The sequence below is a fragment of the Schistocerca americana genome, chromosome 2 (genome assembly GCF_021461395.2).
Source record: "Schistocerca americana isolate TAMUIC-IGC-003095 chromosome 2, iqSchAmer2.1, whole genome shotgun sequence".
In the NCBI taxonomy this organism is placed as follows: Eukaryota; Metazoa; Arthropoda; class Insecta; order Orthoptera; family Acrididae; genus Schistocerca; species Schistocerca americana.
The window spans coordinates 523575060-523594018 of NC_060120.1; the positions used below are offsets into that span (position 1 = coordinate 523575060).

At 38.9% G+C, this 18959-nt stretch overlaps 2 protein-coding genes across 2 annotated transcripts in view; both read left to right on the top strand.

Annotated features, from left to right (window-relative positions):
• LOC124595748 overlaps window positions 1-18959 on the top strand; it is an 87584-nt gene that overhangs the window by 25730 nt on the left and 42895 nt on the right. The window lies entirely within an intron of this gene.
• On the top strand, window positions 6218-18564 carry LOC124595746. Its single transcript, XM_047134622.1, has 3 exons — window positions 6218-6273; window positions 15004-15231; window positions 18249-18564. The coding sequence occupies exons 1-3, from the start codon at window positions 6246-6248 to the stop codon at window positions 18308-18310; spliced, it is 318 nt and encodes a 105-aa protein (XP_046990578.1). The 5' UTR covers window positions 6218-6245; the 3' UTR covers window positions 18311-18564.

Sequence of the window (18959 nt, forward strand, 5' to 3'; positions counted from 1 at the left end):
GCTCTTCTTGCACGGTAACGCAAGCCCCCACACTGCCAATCGGACTATGCCTGATCTTCAACAATTCGGTTGAGAAACACTGCAACATGCTCCGTTCAGCCAGAACCTTTCTCTGCGTGGTTCTCACTTCTTTGATGACCTGAAGAAAGACATGTGCGGACGTCTGTTGCTGCCGGTCAAGGAAGTACAGTTGACAATGCGCTTGTGAATCCGTCAGCGGCGGACTACATTTTACGAAACTGGAACTGTTCATCTGCTGTCACAATGGTATAAACATCGTAATATGTGTGGTGACTCCTTTTGACTGGAACCATTCCAAGGTCACGTTGTTTAAACAACATGTACACAAGACACAGTTCATTAAGTGACGTAAAAGTACAACTTCACTAAGTATTTACAACTCATTACAGGTTATGCCACAATATGGCAAGTGGTTAATAATGCATATGTTCACACACTATTCTACTTATACATACACTTGTACAAAGTACACACGTTCTTCGTACTAGATGTAAAATGTCGAGTTACATGGACTTTCATCTACAAAACGTGGAAACTATATTCATACATACATCATTATGGAGACAGAAACATTGGAAAACATTTTAGAAGTTGCTCATTAAGTAGTGGAGTGTTTATAGCCTTTAATTTTGGTTATCCAGGATATACTAGCAAGGAAGCACCTACATTTTCAACATTACCTATTTCAAATGGACCAGTATATAATGTTTAGCAGTTGTTGTCCTTTCTATTCACGTGAGAGGATTTTGTGTGATTATTGATAAGGTCTCGGTGGAGGATACACTTTTATCCATTTTGAGTCACAGCTAAAATAAGTTAAATTGAAAATCAATATGGAACTTTTATTTATTTTATTTGTAGCATTCCACATTAGCGAACCACTTCATTGTGACATGGGAAAGCAAGTAAACACAGTTTGTTTCAGTGCCCAGAATAAATAATACCATAATAATTGAATCTAATGCAGCCACGCTGTTTTTATAGATACTTTATGTTTTACTAAAATCGACTTTCGTGTTATGACTATCTTGGTGATATGAATTTCATTTCATTTAGTACAGTATATATTTTCATAGCGTTTTCCGTTACTTTATTGCACACACCATTGAACATCACAGAGAAGTTAAATCTAAAACAATCTGGGAGAACTTAGTAATTTAACGATTCCACACCTGTATACATCTAGTGGATGTGAGTTAAAGATGTTAAACACAAAATATAAAGACAGGGATACTGATTTTTAAGGACAGGAAGAACCTGAACCTGAGGTGGCTATTCGAACAGTAGACGACGTTCATCTCCAGAGCAACAGCAACACTGTAGTCAAAGTGAGTACGATCTATTTACAAGCAATCCGTCGAAATCCACTGTAATAGAAGATATTGACGACAGCCTATTAGAAAACACAAAAGAAGGCTGTGGGAATCGTGTCTTTAATTCCTGTAGCACACTAGTGAGACACTATAGGCGCATTAAAAGTAAATCAAATTACCGATAAATTGTAAATTGTGCAGCTAGTGAAAGGCAGCTAAAGATCGTTTTAAAGAAAACAGACTGTCCAATTAGAAGCTCTGAAAGAGCATGTGGTATCTCAATGTGATAGAGAGAGGTCGTGTGGATCGACAGTTCACTGTTGGCATCTGCAGATGTGGGCACTAGAAGCGTCTAAAATGTATGACTTGGATAATTTTAAAGCTTTGAATGCTTTTATCGACAGTCTCAAAGCTGAGTATCGCATTTCATCTAGGCATTTTACAAAATTTGTCACACAGAAAGACAAAGAAGACATTAATAGTATACGTCAGATGGCACAACAGTTTGTGGATGAAGTGAACGTGTTTATGGGAGAGCAGAGTGTGGAGATAGAAAATGTTTGGAACAATGACCAGAGCCAATTCCAGTACGAAATGTCTTCACCAACAACACTGTCATGCTCTACCCACAGATACACAATTGATATGGTATTATCAATGAGAGGCTGATTAATAAACAAGTTGTACATCTGGTTTCAAGAGACAAAAGACACTATTGTCCCATATATTCAAAGGAACTTGAAACAACCTGCCCACGAAACATTCATGCGGGAGCAAGCAAAAGTAGAACAAGGACCAAGGATCAACATGAAACGATATCTAACTTTAGTCCTTGGCGAACTCGCAGTAAGTGGAAAGAACGTGTTGCTGCATAATTGATGGTGAGGGTAGACGCATCGCACTCGTCGAGGTGCAACTTTTCCAAACAAAGATCTTATGCTGAAGATATTCCACTGTAATCCACAAAACACCACCATCTCTTGGTGGTTACATCTTTCCCCATTATAAGCTCTACATCAGAAGGATTGCTGATTATGTAAGACTACAATGTTCCAAAACACAAGCGAAGATTCACATACGTTTGTCAATATACCTTCGCTCTATTATGTACAAACAACTTGCACTATATATGGTGAAAGGCCTGTTTGACTCTGACATACCCACATCATCATTTAAAATTGTAATTAAGTAATTAATTTCACATTTGTTGTTGGACTGATTGAATACATAAGTGATATTGAATATAGTAACGTGGATTTAGTCAGGTGTTGACTTTGTTCTAGTCTGCATTGTTTTAACCACTCCAGCATCTGCAGAATGAGGATTAGTATAAGCACTATCAGGTGTGTAGGATACGTGTGTTTTGAGCTATATAATTACTTTAGGCAGACTATTTTTGCACTGTTGACTCAAAATTCATGTACACTGTCGTCATTGAATTACGTGTTAACATTCTTCCTGTTGCCTATTTACCTTTCACTTAAATCTTGCTACTTTATTTCTCTCTACTAAAATACTACTCTATGTAGAATGCAGCGTTTTGCATGGAAATTACACAGACCACTGGTTTTTCCGTGATCGGGTGTGGCCGTGCGATTCTAGGCGCTTCAGTCTGGAACCGCGTGACCGCTACGGTCGCGGGTTCGAATCCTTCCTCGGGCGTGGATGGTGTGATGTCCTTAGGTTAGTTAGGTTTAAGTAGTTCTAGGTTCTAGGGGACTGATGACCAGAGATGTTAAGTCCCATAGTGCTCAGAGGCATTTGAACCATTTGTTATTTTATACATGATTTTCTGCGGTTCCGAAAATTCGTTTTCAAAGATGTCCCTTGTTAGTAAAAAGTAGAATAGTAGCACGTCACTTTGTTCACTAATCAGGCGAAGATGAAGCAGTTAAAGCTCATCAACAAAATGGATGCTATACTGGTAACAGGGATGCAGTCAAAGAAAGTCTACATTCGTGACTTCCTGTTCATGTTCTGCAGGGGCTGCAGGAGTAGTACTGCGTGTGCTCTGTGGGAAAGGGAGAGTCTGACATTTGCTGTACCAACAGTAAATAACAAGACCTCTGCAGAAGTTTTCACAGAGTTAATCTATGTTGACACATCTGTACACTTATTTGTTACAGAGTACGAGGTACTTCCAGAAGAGAAGTGCCAGTGTGGTGCGACAGACTGTTCAGAGAACTCGAGATCATACCGGAATTTTCAACTTGAGGAAGAGCCCGAAGTGGCTGACTCGCCGGCGACGGAACAGATTTGAAGCGGCTGTCTCCACAGATTATCATTTACACACATCAGAATTATAACACAAGCTCGAATAAGGAAGTGGTGGGAAATGAAAGGCGTCTTTTTTTTTTAAGGGAACCATGCTGATTTGCGCCTAAAGCCATAAACTAAATCTTCACGATGTTTAAAGAGGAGTAATAGAATGAGATTTGGTATCTCTCCATTCGAAGTGAGAAAGGCTTTACCGTTCTTTATGACGATTTGTCTTCAGTACCGCTTAACAGAATGTCGTCTCTCATGATTAGTTCCACTTAACAGTCAAAATATCATCAAACTGTTTTGTTTACTTTATTGTCAATGTTGTTAATTTCATCTTCTTCGTGAAGTCACTCAAAAAAAATAGCCTTACTAATGGAGAAAATCTCTCCAAAAGTCTTTCTGAGACCACTGATGAAAAGATAATAAGTATATAAGTATTCGAAAGAAGCAGTAGGAACGTAAATGGTAGCAGGATACGTGAACCCATAAACTGATATCGTAGTTTGCTGTTTGCAGCATCTCTGCACTGTGAAGCTATGTGAATTCTTCTTCATACTTCTACGCTAGTTATAGGAAGAGCGAAGGGATAATTGTCTTGTTACAACACCTTTGTGGAAATGCAGTGCAACTGAAATTGATCATTATCTTAGCTCTGTATGGCTCACAACATCTCTGTGCACGAGGTTCAAATCTATGTTACTTATAATCCGTCTTGTTGCAAAAATGTTAATTCACGTGGCCGGCTTCGGTGTCTCTAGAACCATCTTTAGATCTGCAAATTTCGGTTACAGGACGCACCATGTGAAGGTGCTGTGTATAGACGAGTTTCTCCTCTAACCGAAATTTGCAGATCTGAAGATGACCGAAATCAGTCATGTGAATAAATATTTTTGCAATCAAGACTAATTATAAGTAACTTTGTATAACCAGTGATTGCGGTATCCCACCAGACATTATGTCTTTTATTGCAAAATGAGAGGTTAAATGCATTAAAAAAGTTGTTTCACTTCATTGTTCTAAGGACAATGTGACATAATTTTTTCACATGATAGAATGTACTACATATATAACTAATATGCCATTTACACTAAAACCCAAAACAATTAAACATTTCTCATGTTAAATACGTCTGTGTACCTCTGTGGAGGTGTTAGTGAGAAGTGAAGAATCGTCTTTTTCTCTATAAGTCGTTCCTTGTATGACTTTCCCTCTACCAGAAGAGCCAACGACAAGGTTGTAATTCGAAACAATTTACACTCTTTCGCTTCTAGCTATCTGAGTATTTGGTCTTTAAAATATTTTCTTATTACTTATCCACATTTTTGTGCTCCAGTCTCTTCCTGCATTACAAAATTTTCTCCGCCACATTCAAGGATTTCCCATTTTCCAAGTCACGACATTGTCCTCTGTTAAATTATTTCTTATTAAGGCGAACGACCGACGCAGCATTCCGTAACCGTCAATACTTTATATAGGATGTCTTTCCTAAGAGTCTTTATATGCCCAATCTCTAGAGTTATAGCAAATATTTGCCATTTTCGTTTTAATTGTGTAGCTAGACTCAATCCTAACAAATAATGCTCGTCTGGTGTTTCATATGACGGCTAGTGTCTACAGAAGGCGTCGGCTTGTTACCCGTTACATACAACATGATTTTTTAAGGAGGAGAATTTTACATGCCCATGTGATATAGTGCTCCCAAAATTAATCTAGTGCAATATGTATGTATAACTTGGCATAATAGACAGTAACTAAAGAATTAACCATATATTTGAAATAGATTTAATGTATTATATGGGACTAGAACGTGTAGATCTCGAAAAAATTACAAATACTGCAAAAACACAGCCTTACGTCCAAGAACAATAAAAAAATTAGAAGATTGTGGAAACTACTTCGGTAGTCTCTAGAGTACACTCCCTCATGTAATTCTAAGATTGGTAACTAGACTGTAGTATCTAGGTACTTAGGTTCCTAAGTATACAAACCTCTAGGCACAAGTGTTTCCTCTTCAAAATGGAAAGCAATTTAGACTGCACGATGGACGGTATAAACGATCACTAACATTTGTTCACCTCCTTTCATCAGGATTCGAGCCGTACTGCATTAAAAGATAAGCTTTATTGAGAGAAAAAAATATTCATTTCGAATCTGTACCTAAACTGAGTTGTACTAATTTTAAAATGTTGATAAGCAATTTCTAGAAACTCGCTTTAATAGAAATTGGTCTTCTCACAGCGGATTGGACAAGTATTGCCAATAAGACGAGTGTGAAAATATCAACTCAATTGTGTTGCTGAGCCGTGGCAGTGGACACCGGTCGTTTCGTTTCCTCGCCTCTACTACAGTGACACGCAAACCAAAAAGAAGGAAAGGAAAAAAGAAGCAAAGTAAACGACTCAGTATGGTAACCAGTTTTATTGAATGCTGTAGTTGTAATGTTGATAGTAAGTATGACACAGCGATCGATAACAGATCCTTTCAAGTACAAGGAAAGTCAACCTGCTGCTAGTTGCTGCAACCACAGTTCACGGAACGGAAAATCAGAAGGAAACTTAAGGAAAACATTCAATGATGCCATCGTGTGTCTAAATATATATAAACGAAAATATATCGCAGGGAGCAGTTATAGTCCTGTCGAGTACAATGAAAGCTGCTCTGTTGCTTGTTGCTGGTAAGTATTGACAGAATTTATAAACTTTCATTCACGATAAACATCTTTATCTTACCTCCATTTTAGGTGATTTCTCATGTATTAATCCGTGTGAAAAGCTATTTCTAGAGTCGAGGAAGTACATTTTATTGCAGCAATTGGCGACGTTAAGTTCGGAATGGAAGACACCTTAAAGGGTAGGGAGTGTTCTAAGAAGATTTTTTGATATCCTTTGCTCGCGAGCAATGGTACTTCATAGATAGTTGACGAAAGGTGTTTGTGTTGCCTATATGAAAAGTTTGAATGATTTGAGAGTAAGACCCAAGCAATTACAAATGTACAGTTTGGCTGACTAGTTCTTATACACCCATGAGAAGCAAACTAGGAATCGTAACGAGTATCGAGATAACAGACGCAAAGATAATCATACAAATATTTTACAAAATTACAGATAACAAAATTACAGATAAAAGCTGATAACCAATATCACGTAAATAAGTACAATATGTATATATTGTAGGTACAGCCGTAAAAATCTTGTTACAGTTTGAGATATCAGTTTGACGATGAGGAGGTTGAGCTCGTTCAGCATATTCGTAAAGCCCCCGCACTTACTAAACAAAAGAATCATTCTTCGTCTTCTCTATCTTCTCAGTCTGTCCTATCGATTCAAGTCGGACGAGAAGTACACAGGAACCTACAGACATTGTGCTTTGAGAACCATCTCTTTCGTGGATGAATTTCATTTCATTAAGAAGTTTCCAATAACTCTCACACTCGCAACTGCTTTTACTGCAGCCAGTTTTATTTGGTCGTTCCACTTGAGGTCTCTTCGGGCAATTACTCCTAGGTATTTCCTGGTTTCAGTGAATTTTCGCCAATAGTGTAAATGAAGTGTTGTGGGTTTTTTCACGTGTTTATGCGCAGTGCTTTATTCTTAATTACGTTCAATTTCAACTACCAGCGCCTCAAACAATAATCGATCTTCTGCAGGTTTCCACTTCCCTAAAGTGTTTTAACGCAGAACCTTGCTACAGACATCAGTGCCGTCCGTGAGATATGTTGTAGAGGTTTCGTCGGTACCAAAGGATCATTTACGTAGAGGGTGCAAAAACATTTTTCAATGTTTTGAAAGATGGTTGTATTACCGAAACAAAAAAAAAAATCCAATAGACTTTATAATGCATTTCTTATTTAGAATGAGCACTTCGTAATCTTCGCTATTATGAAGCTTATCTCGTCTACTGTAAGCTGTTTGCTGAATCGAATCATCATCAGAGTGCAGTAAGCAACTGAGTAATCCAGTGCGACCACATTACATTCTTGTTGTATCATAACATATTACTCACGTATACTCTCCTGTGTATAAAACTGTTGCAGAATAAAGATGAACAAAGCGTCTAAATCGAAGATCGATGCTTATCGACGGAATTTTGACAGCGACAACCCTATCGCTACTGCATGAGTGTTTGCTGTGGACAACAACGATAGAAAAGCAAAAAATAAATAAAAAAAGGAAGGCAACGTGCGGCAGCCTTACCGTGGGAGGTTGTCTGAACGAATTTAGAAATCAGAATAAAAGGTTTCCCATCTCCAAAACGATTGAAAGCTACATTTGGTAAATAGCTAATGACACTGAATTCACGCAAATACTGGACATCAAAGGTAATGCGGTAAATTAACAGAAACCCCTGCGCGAGGTTAGATGTAAAAAACACGCGTAAAATAAACACAAAAGATGTTAATCTGTGATCAAATAATTTTAATAAATATTTTAATTGCGACCAGCAACACTGCATAGAAACTGTAATGCGTCACACAAACCACGATGATGCTGTCTCTTTGAAAATATTTAGTTGTGACCGGAACCAATTAATTCTTTATCAGATACTATTCGAATAGTGCCGTAGAATCTTTCCTTCATGGCAACAACCTATTGCCACTACTAATGTTGTTTAGAAATATGTCATTTACAGAACACAACATAAAATCAGAAAAAATTGCTTAGGCTACAAAATAGCCAGTTTACTTTTGTCACTCAAACGTGTATTGCGCTTATATCACTTTTCGTTTCAACTGATTGTCTGCGTTACCATAGCAGTGCTGCACCATACAGAACCGTGGTTAGTACAGCTTTCTATTACAATGACCACTTGATTCAAAATGAGTTGTCAATTTAACGGATCCTTTTTTCTTTTAACCATATTCTTCACTTGTGACTTTCTCGGAAGTTATGATGAGAGGATACGACTACGTTGATGGTTAACGCGTTGGGTCAGTATAGACTGGTGTGACAAGACAACACTAGTTTTCCAAGAGAGCTACTATTCTACTGACATGCGTATACCACAATTATAAAACTACTATATGGATCTTACTTTGCGATGAGTTGCTTTCAGTACGATGTAATGCTTAATATGATAATCAGTATAGACAGTAGCCTCTTTTTGATTAGCGATAAGCTTGAATAAACTTGGCCCATACTGCTTTTTTCGTTAATGCTAAATACTTTCTTGGACCATGTACTACTCACATGCACGTGGTCCTTCACTTATATCTTACCTTCCCACTTATTACAACACCATTTCTCGCACAATTTGTCATTTCTGCCCAAAGACACACGTCTGTACAACAACGCACATTGTACGCAACGCAGCACTCCGCGCGCTCTTACGCTTGCGATATTACCGTGACATCAAATGTATGACATGTTTCATACAAATATAACATCCCTGATATTGCCATAGTATTTACTACAACTTTATTTATTTGTTATTTATTCTTCCAGCATATATTACAATCTCATTTACGATGGAATTCTCAAGTACATACAGTTTCAAAATTGGTTTTAAACTTATGAAATTAAGCAGCTGGAAAATACGTGTGGTACTGTGTCGTAGTTTTACAAGCTATTACATACCACCTGCATTTGTGATCAAAATGGAGTTTGGTGTTTTCCTTTTGAAACAGCAGGCTTCAATTTTCTGGCAATTACAGGGAAAAGACGACAATGTTTTTCGTAAGTTGCTCAAAATACGCACCGGTTCTGTTAGAATTACGGTATCTGCTGCACTTGCAATGAACTGTGAATACGGTTTACAGTATCACCAAGTACACATAGCTCTAAAAGTATGGATCTTAGAGCTCATGTCTTCTGGATATTTTGCTTGTGTTTTCTTCCAAACTACCACCTCCCAGACTATGGAATACTTCTACACTGTGTATATTGTGAACAGTTATAGACATATCACAGCTTCTTTCGGACTATCACTTTTGATCCATTAAGAGAGTTCTGTTGAATTATTTCTGAAGTGAATTCCCGAATAAAATCATAAATCAGGTCTGATATCGGGTATTCAAAATGGTTCAAATGCCTCTGAGCACTATGGTACTTAACATCTGAGGTCATCAGTCCCCTAGAACTTAGAACTACTTACACCTAACTAACCTAAGGAGATCACACACATCGACGCCCGAGGCAGGATTCGAACCTGCGATTGTAGCAGTCGCGCGGTTCCGGACTGAAGCGCATGGAACCGCTCGGCCACGGCGGCAGGCTATCCGGTATCCTCGTACATTGTCCACTAAATGACATTTCGGAAGTGTATAGTATGTTGTTCGGAATAATTCAAGGATCGAGGCTTCGATGTGGGCGCTATTGCCCATACTGTGATTCCGCGTTAATGAGTACCATAAGACTTGAGTTTGCTGAATCAATTTGGTTTCTTACGGAGGACACTTCATTCCTCCAAAGCGGTCGTCATCCGAGGGTATAAAAGGGGTTCTGCAACGACAACGAGTTAGGCATTCAATCATGTGTGCTTTTTTCGAGTTGCTTGGAATCGTTTGTCGCACTTTCGACCTACGATTAACTTCTGCTGGAAGGGGAGAAAGTTGTATATAGGACTTTGAAGACATTTTCTCACATCCAGATACCTTGCCACTAATGAGTCGTTTTAGTTTATATTGCTTGATCAATTACGTCAATGTCGACTAGGTAGGTCTTTTGAGTCTACTCAGCGAATCCACCTTCCGCGGTGAAACAGTTTCGGAAAAGCGAAATCAGTACTTCGACCTACTCTCCTTGATTTGCCGAGAGTGACTTAAGAAGTGAAATAGATGTGTATACTGTACCAATACATGTTAAGATTTTTTGTCAGATCAGCTAGTGACTGTTTAATTTAAATCTCATGGCTGCTTTCAGGTTTTGCTTTTAACAAGGCTCCGAAGTCTTTTAAACGTATATTGAAGCTATTATTGTGTTGACAGAAACTTAGTAACGTATCACTCTAACTGTGACGGGTCTTTCCATTTCTCTGGAACCTTTTAAGGCACATACAGGTCTAAGATACCGTTTGCAAATACTCGTAGAATTACCCATTTTGTGCTTCACACCCTCGTCATTAAAGGAGCTGAACATTCGACCTTGACAGCTCATATACGCTGCAGTTAAATTGCTGAGGTCGAATGCTTTGCTATCTCCATTAACATTCTTTTCACCAGAAGCCGTTGAATTTGTATCAGACCAAAGATAACTGAACTTCTCATTCATAATAAATGATTCGCGAACTTTGAGTCTGTTACCAGGTCATGTAAGAGATTTCCCTATTAGTCGCTTCTGTAACTAAAATGCTGGAGGTACTTGCGAGAAATGGAATGAAATGAGCTTATGGAATTTGTCAGAAATATTGTCCAGAACGGTCTCATACAAATCCAGCCTGTGGCACCAGTTTTAATCATTTAATAACTATATGAATTTTGAGAGCTTGTGACAGGTGTTGCTAACCTTTTACACTTGAGAAGTAAAAAAGCATGTCGCTAAAATGTGATACATACTGGAATGCACATTCAAAACTTCTTGAAGGAATGGTGAAAAGACGACTCCAGCCTTATTTATGCAACAACAAAGGTACCGCACCATATACATTTTGCTGACTTAGGACAGTAGTCAATTTAGAGTGTTGCAGGAAGCAACATAAGTTTTAGATCATTTCTCTGTGTGTGTGATTTTGAACGATTCTTCTCACGCGGTCGTCTGTTCAAGTCCTCATTGTAATTAAAAAACCAGAAAATGTAAATCTTGAAATGTAGGTTCTGCTTTTTAGGATAATATTTTTGGAATATCTACTTAGGCATATCATGCCGCCTTCACAATACACAGATTGACTCGTGCGTAACACTGCATTCTCAGTGTTTGGTTGTGTACACTGAATTGTAACACAAGACGTCACGTTCTTCGTTGCCTCTATGAAATGTTTTGGTGTGCTGACTGAAAAATTTTCTCATGTGTTTCATTTCAGAAGTTTCTTTAAAAACTATATGAGGGACTTACAAACGTAAGAGGTACTGCCGTAATGAACAGCAATGAAAAATGCGCTACAAGTCACTAACTAAACACACTACTATCAATGGGATTAAAGGAAGGTAAAAGATATGTACGAGCAGGCGCATAAAAAACAATGTTAAACAATAAGTAGCATGAACAAAAAAACAGAGGGAGAATCATGAAACAATTAGAAAGTCAAATAGGGGCCACATTATTGACGCTATGGATGAAAGCGAGTCCAATGAAAAAACTCTTACATTATTTTTAGGAAACAACGTAGTGAAACTGACAACAAGTGTACAAAAAACCTGCTGCATAATAAAAACAAACTTCAATTACTGGAAACACATAACTAGATCACAGAGTATAAAGAGAAGTACAAGAGCCCTATAGTTACCATATTGAGATCTCATTCCAAAGAACAGAAGGAAACATGTCCAGTCATATTAAGAGCAAACTACAGATCCAGCAGTGAAAGGATGCATTGTCTTCTTGGCAGATGCTATCGTAAGGAAGAACATTAAACAGTATGGAGGGGTAGACAGGGTCACAAAGCACAGACGCATATTAGTTTGGATCAATTATGGCATCTATTATGAAGAATCACCGACACGAATACATTCCCAGACCATAGCACTCCCTCACTCATTGCAGGTTGTTTGCATTGAGTCGTTTCACACCGTACACGCCACCCGCCTTATACCCGATCGAGCATAAAACATCTTTCGCCTAAAAATAGCCGCTCAAAACAGGTCCAGTTAAGATACTGGACAGCAATATCAAGCCTTCGTCGCCAATGAACAGCTGTCGACGTGAGCGTACGAATCTGGCACCTGCAGTAGACGCCGGAAAATACCGACTTTCGCTTGATGATTGTTGAGCAGACACTGTTGGTAACCCTTTGCTTTCGCTTGATGATTGTTGAGCAGACACTGTTGGTAACCCTTTGGTTCATCAGGGTCGTCTTTTCCCCAACTGTTGTATGCCGTTTCATTCGTTCACATCTCCGCAGCTGCCTGTCACTCCTGTCATCTATGGTCCATGCTGCCCCACTGCTCATGCTGTCGGTTTTGGATAGTGCAGTTTTGCCATACGCAGTACACTTTAAGCAGGGGGTCACTTGAACAGTTTACAAACTCAGTCGTGCATCCACCCTTGGCCCGAAAGGCAATTATCATACCCTTTTGGACGTCAGATAAATAGTTTTGTTTCCGCATTATGACAAAGACTGCACTGACCGCCGCGGCGGCCTACCGCGCTTTATACAGCCTCCACTGTTAATGTTGCACCCTACCGTCAGTCAGTGATTATCTCGTGCTGATGCCGAACAAAGGCGGTGGTCACATTACTGTGACGGAACCGTGTAAGTACTAGTAAATTGGTCTTAACGTAAATAGTAAAAGAGCTGTGATGCCTCAATCGTACACTATGTGGAACATCACAAGAAGTTAAGTGAGACTTTCCATGCAAGGCTGTAACTTCTTTGCCCCTAAATTTAATTTGAGTGCAACATAAAAACAAACAAATTCTAATGGTACCTATTAATCTTCTCAAACAAGTGATTTTGAGGAGACGTAACAGGAACAATGTTTTAACGGGTTACGTTCTTTATCTTGATGAGGAGTGAAAGACTGTTAGAGAGTCATCCACTTGGAGATATTTGTGCTTTTCAGTGAAACATCAGCTACATGATCGTAAAGAGAATTGCTTCCAGCACCTTCAATACTCTTCATTCCTTACTACAAACGGTAGAGCGGGCTGTTTGATGTCAGAACCAATGAAATGCCCAACTTTTTCAGCCAAATTTCTGGCTAACTTTTAGTGGGGCAGAACCTTACTAGAAAGGGAAACATTCGCAAACATAATTGAGTAAAGTACTACTATTGTCAATTTAGTTGTGAGATAATAACAATCCAACAAGAACTTGGAAGACCATTGCATTTGTATAATGTAGCACGAAATTAATTGCGAGAACTTGTCCGACATGAGCGTAGTGTCTATGTCACTGTTGATTCTTTCTTTTTTATTTTCTGGGACGAGCGGACTGTTCAAGAAATGACCCATTTTTCTGTCATATACATCATAGCCAATTACCGTTGGATTCCAATACCAACCTTATGGGGAATGATTTCCAATTACAGCATTTAGCTTATAGCCAGGAGAGCACTTAGTATAATTCAATGAAAGTATGTAATTTTGGTAGGGTACACTCAGAACAAGGGATAAATTACTCGGGGCAATCGTACTACTGCACTTATGCCATTGTCGCTACCAGCTGGAGTGGCAAGAGTATTCTACTTTCGTCGAACGGATTTCAACTGCCAGATTCTCCTAGGCCATGTGTCTCCTGTGCCAAACACAATTATCGTTTGATAGTTCAAGTTACTAATGATTAGAGTGACGTACATGCTGCGATGTATTGGTACTACTCTTATGGAGTTCAAATAATGCATGAGATGATATTAGGCACTTACGACATTTGAGCGCTCTTTGTAATATTGGGTTGATATTGTAGGGTCGAGCCTACATGACTGCTTTCTTTCCCCGTCAAAAAATTATGTTTGCCCAAAAATTACCGAAGCATCACTGAGGAATGCGAATGTAAGCAAATACAAGACGCATTAAAATAAGTATTTAAAAGTGGTAAAAAATGTTAGTCTCCTGAAGAATTGATGTAGCTAACATCAAGATGCTAATACAACAATGAACGGATAATTTTTTAGGACAGTGAGATAACTCACATGGTCATCCTACGAATATTGCTTAAGAATGAAACGAAGTAACAAAAATTATTAAAGGCAATAAAGTATGCGTGATTGTGTATTTTAGTGTTAGTAATTTCCAACTTGTTTATTAAGGTCGGACAGTCAGTAAAAACGCCCCCTGTCATCGATTAAACACAAAATATTCCCCAGTTCGTAAATAATTACAGTTCACAATAGGGTTCAACATATCAGAATTCTCTTAATCATGAGTAGATATGATAAGTTAATGATAATTAGGAATAATTACAAATTAGTGGTGATATTTCCGTCCTATCTGTTGTACTTGCTAACAAGTGTGCATGCTTTCGAGATGCAGTACATCTTCATATATTCTACATAAATGTCAGAAATATCCGGTATTCTCTTACTGTAGCTTCCCTGAATGTAGCCATATGGTTTTCATGTACGTCGAAGACACTGTCGGTCTCAGAACCACACTACCAGACAACATCAGTATCATTACCATATGGCGGACATATGTTTAGCACGTGGCAGAGTTCGTGGTAAGAGTCTTTAGAGTTGCACTATACCTCAGTGTTGTCACGATAGCAGATGGTGCAAATATAGCACACAGTAGTGTTGCAGTGCTAAGTGGGAGAGTTGCACTATTAGCGATTAGACGAAATAAAGATCTGTGATTACGATCATTGACTTTTACAGCACTGGTAGCAGTGGTGGAGGTCTACGGACAACAAGAAGGGACGACCACCGTCAGCATCGGGAATGAGGAACTAAGCACCGGCAATATCACGGCTGAGAATATATTTCTGGGAAGGTCGTCCTACACGGAAGATGATGATGATACCATTTGTGTCGCAGCAGACAACAAGTTCTACTTGTATGCTAATTCCCTGAAGCTGTATTCTTGCTACAACCAGCTACCGAAAGGTAAGTTAATTCAAATACTACTATTTTCTGTGCATGATTGACAAGATAGCATTAGACCGTTTTGCATCTTATTTTGCCAACGGTTCTTCCGTGAATGTGAAAACATGAATGAAACTAAATCATCAAGGATCAGTGACTGCCCTTACCGAAATTACGAAATTACATCTCTTCATCATTCTCCAACAAAACCATTCAGAGGAATTTTGCTGCTCATATTTAGTCCACCTTTTACACTAACTTTCTTTCCCCGCAAAACTACTGCATGTTTTTAACTTCTACACACCTTTGAATTCTTTTACGAGGATTATGTCGTGTAACGCGACGTCAAGTTCGAAAGGGGCTATAGTTTCAGCATTTTACGAAAAGACATTTTAACAGGCGACGGAAGTTGCCATCTGTACCGCGGTCCATAGCGTGTGCTTAATTTTCACAGTCAATGTGTTGGCAGCGTTGTACACAAACCTACACTAAGTTAAACACTGTAAATCGATAGCTAACGTACACTTTTCGTCGTACCCTGTAGAAGGCCGAAAAGTGGATTAGTGTGTATAAACAATACCCGTCATACGTTTAGGAACATGTAGAAATAGGCATCGAAGTTTAAAATTTAGCGACGCCTTGACGGAGAGACGAAGGATTAGGTGAACATGGGCAGTGATAAGTGAACGTTCTGGACTACATCTAATCGGAAAAATCATGCTAGCATTAAATTAAGGCACACACTCATTCACTTAGTTAACATGTACAATGTAATATCAGAACGAAATATATGCTACTTATAGACGATGACACAGTGCGCTAGTACAACCATTGCTGAAAATGTCCGAAATTTGAGGCATTTATAAATAGCAGCATGCCTCATATTGTAATTAGGATTCAATGAACACTGAAAAAAGAACCTGGTTAAACCACTTTACTTAGGCCAGACCAAAGTATCTAGAAAAAAGGATAGCGAAGTGGCGTTGTGGTAGTACTACTTAAGATTTCCACTGAATTAGAAATTGTGCCTGCATGCGTTTTGGTTACCACGAGAGTAGCTGTTACATGAAAGGTAAATAATGAATCTGTAGATGGACATGTCTACAAAACTAGAGGTAAAATCTACATGTGTAGTAAGTTTGTTACTACGCAAACACGACATTATTTATCTGGTCTTTTCGTGGCCACTGTTGTAAGCAGGCTGATACATTGCAGTCATCAAGAACAGTGGTTAAGGAAAACGCACCTTCTATCGGAGCTTTCAGGACAGCTGTACGTATACTGTGAAATTGTTCATCGTGTCCTAGCAAAATATCACAATTAAAACTCATGATGAGCCGACCGAAATGCCCCAGTCCCAGGTGCAATAATACTGCGGACGATTATTAAACAGAAAGTTGCCTCTCATCTCGCACAAAGCAGAAGCCCATAACTTCACAGGGATCGTGCAGAGTATCATAGGCGCAATTTCAAGAGAATAATTCTTCAAACTCTAACAAAATGTGAATCTTCTAGAGTTGGGGAAAATGAAAGGTCTCACTACTACAAACTTTTGGTCTGTCTCAAAACAATTAACATTTTGGTGATATTGCGCTCTCCACACTTGGCATTCTCTGTGATGGATAAGGGTACAGAATTCATACAGAGTTTCTGCAGGGTAAAATCGTCGTTTAGCATCCGAAGTTCTGACTTTGATGATAGCTTCTGACAACACGGTGTAACTGTAAGTTCTTCGTGATTGCGTTTATCTGTTGCCTGTTCAACTCTAATAATTGAGTTTATGTCAGCGAAGAGCGTCTTTGTGTGTCTTCTGATGTTCGTGACTGTTAAGTATCACTAAGGCTAAGTCCCATCACAAATCAGCAACATCTACCCCGTTATCTGTCTAAACGGGAGAGATGATTTTACTTCTGTCCGACTTCTGACTTATACTTCCAACCGTAAAACTTTTAATCTTCAGATCTGTTTTATAACAATCTAGTAACGCTCTAGATGCGTACTACTATTGCAAGAGTACAAGAGAGAACTGAATCTAACATCTCCATTGCCGAGTTACATTGTAGTCACAGCGAACTTAGAGCTTGATGCGGCTCCATCCCTTTTCTAGGATAAATGTTATCTTTGGTAAATTTATGGTCTGGGATTTAACCTTCGTAAATAATAGTTTCTTCAATTGTTTCCTTACGGTTTCTGTTTAGTATCATATGAAATTCTTTCATTCACTTCTTTCTTTATGAGAAGCATTAATATTTACATAAAATGGTTGTTTATCAAACTGCGAAGAGAGTAAATAATGTTGTCAGTAGCTGTCATCACTGTCAAGATAACTGACTTTTCTATTCCTTTTTGCAACAAAACGGTGTTCGTTATGGGTTCTACAATCGGGTTGTTACAAGTGGTTGGGCGAACGTTCGGACGGCGGAATACCGTTGTTGACGTGTACACAAAGGACAAAGTAAACACATTTCTTCCAGTCACGTTGGATTGTTCCAGGCTTAAGATGGTCTCGTGCGGCGCAGCTTTCCAATGAAATCGCTGACGTGCGACAAAGTTTTACGGTTACTGGGGAACGGCAGTTCTGACCATTTCCAAATCACAAACTCAGGGGTCGCCAGATCAGTTCTCAGCAAAGTAAACCGAGGTCCCCAAGGTTCTCGTCATTTGCCTCGTCACAGGATACATGTGTTGCTTACTGAATGCTTCGCACGCCAGGAGCATTACCCTCCTAGAGGAATGTGATTCTAGTGACATCCTTAAACTTTCGAAATACGCTATAAGTCAGGTTTATTCGCCTCGTCAATCTTCCAACTGTCTGCTATAGTACCAGTAGATATAAGAAACCTGTAAATAGCACACTGTGTGACCCCACATTACCTCTCATACACGATCATAACATAATCTTGTCACAATGCTGACAGTGAAATTCGCGCTATGAAAAAAGTTGAAGGCTTACCGTTGTCTTATCACTAGTAAAATTAAACTGCTATGTTATTTTTGTACTTCCTATCTTTAGTAAAGCGCATTTCTCTTCATTGCAGTTTACGTGGTGAAACCAAAGAGTCAGTGTAAACCATACCTGTCAGATTGTCCCAGGAACTAGGAGTATTGCCAGTCCGTTGCCTCAGCTTGAATCGTCTGCGAGGGAGTGGAGACTAAATGGCTGACCTGCTGACTGAAGACATCTGCTGTCTCCAGAGAAGCCAAGAAACTGCAAGAGTGTCAGAACTTGACAAATTTATTTAAACATAAACAATGGAATCTACACATCCTATTCTGTGTCAGCTTCTGATTACTTCACGACATGCAGTAAATTTCATTTCTGTAAAGATCAGTATTAAAAACATTGCATTTGTATTCGTTTTATCTTTCTGTTGTTTCTGTAATAGTTGTATGCTGACGCAATAAAAGTGTAGTTTCGTGACGTCTACTCTTACACTTAACCAGCAAGAGATATTTCTCTACCTACAGGTTCACGTAAATACTGACAAACCAAAAATGGTTCAAATGGCTCTGAGCACTATGGGACATAACTTCTAAGGTCATCAGTCCCCTAGAACATAAAACTACTTAAACCTAACTAACCTAAGGACATCACACACATCCATTCCCCAGGCAGGATTCGAACCTGCGACCGTAGCGGTCACGCTGTTCCAGACTGTAGCGCCTTTAACCGCATGGCCACAGCGGCCGGCTACTGACAAACAAATGCTTATTATTAATATCACCAAGTGCATTTCATCCATCATTCA

Coding starts and splice junctions, on each gene's coding strand:
- LOC124595746 (XM_047134622.1), top strand. CDS start 6,246: ATGAAAGCTGCTCTGTTGCTTGTTGCTG. Junction 6,274..15,003: donor TGCTCTGTTGCTTGTTGCTG/GTAAGTATTGAC, acceptor TGACTTTTACAG/CACTGGTAGCAGTGGTGGAG. Junction 15,232..18,248: donor CTACAACCAGCTACCGAAAG/GTAAGTTAATTC, acceptor TCTTCATTGCAG/TTTACGTGGTGAAACCAAAG.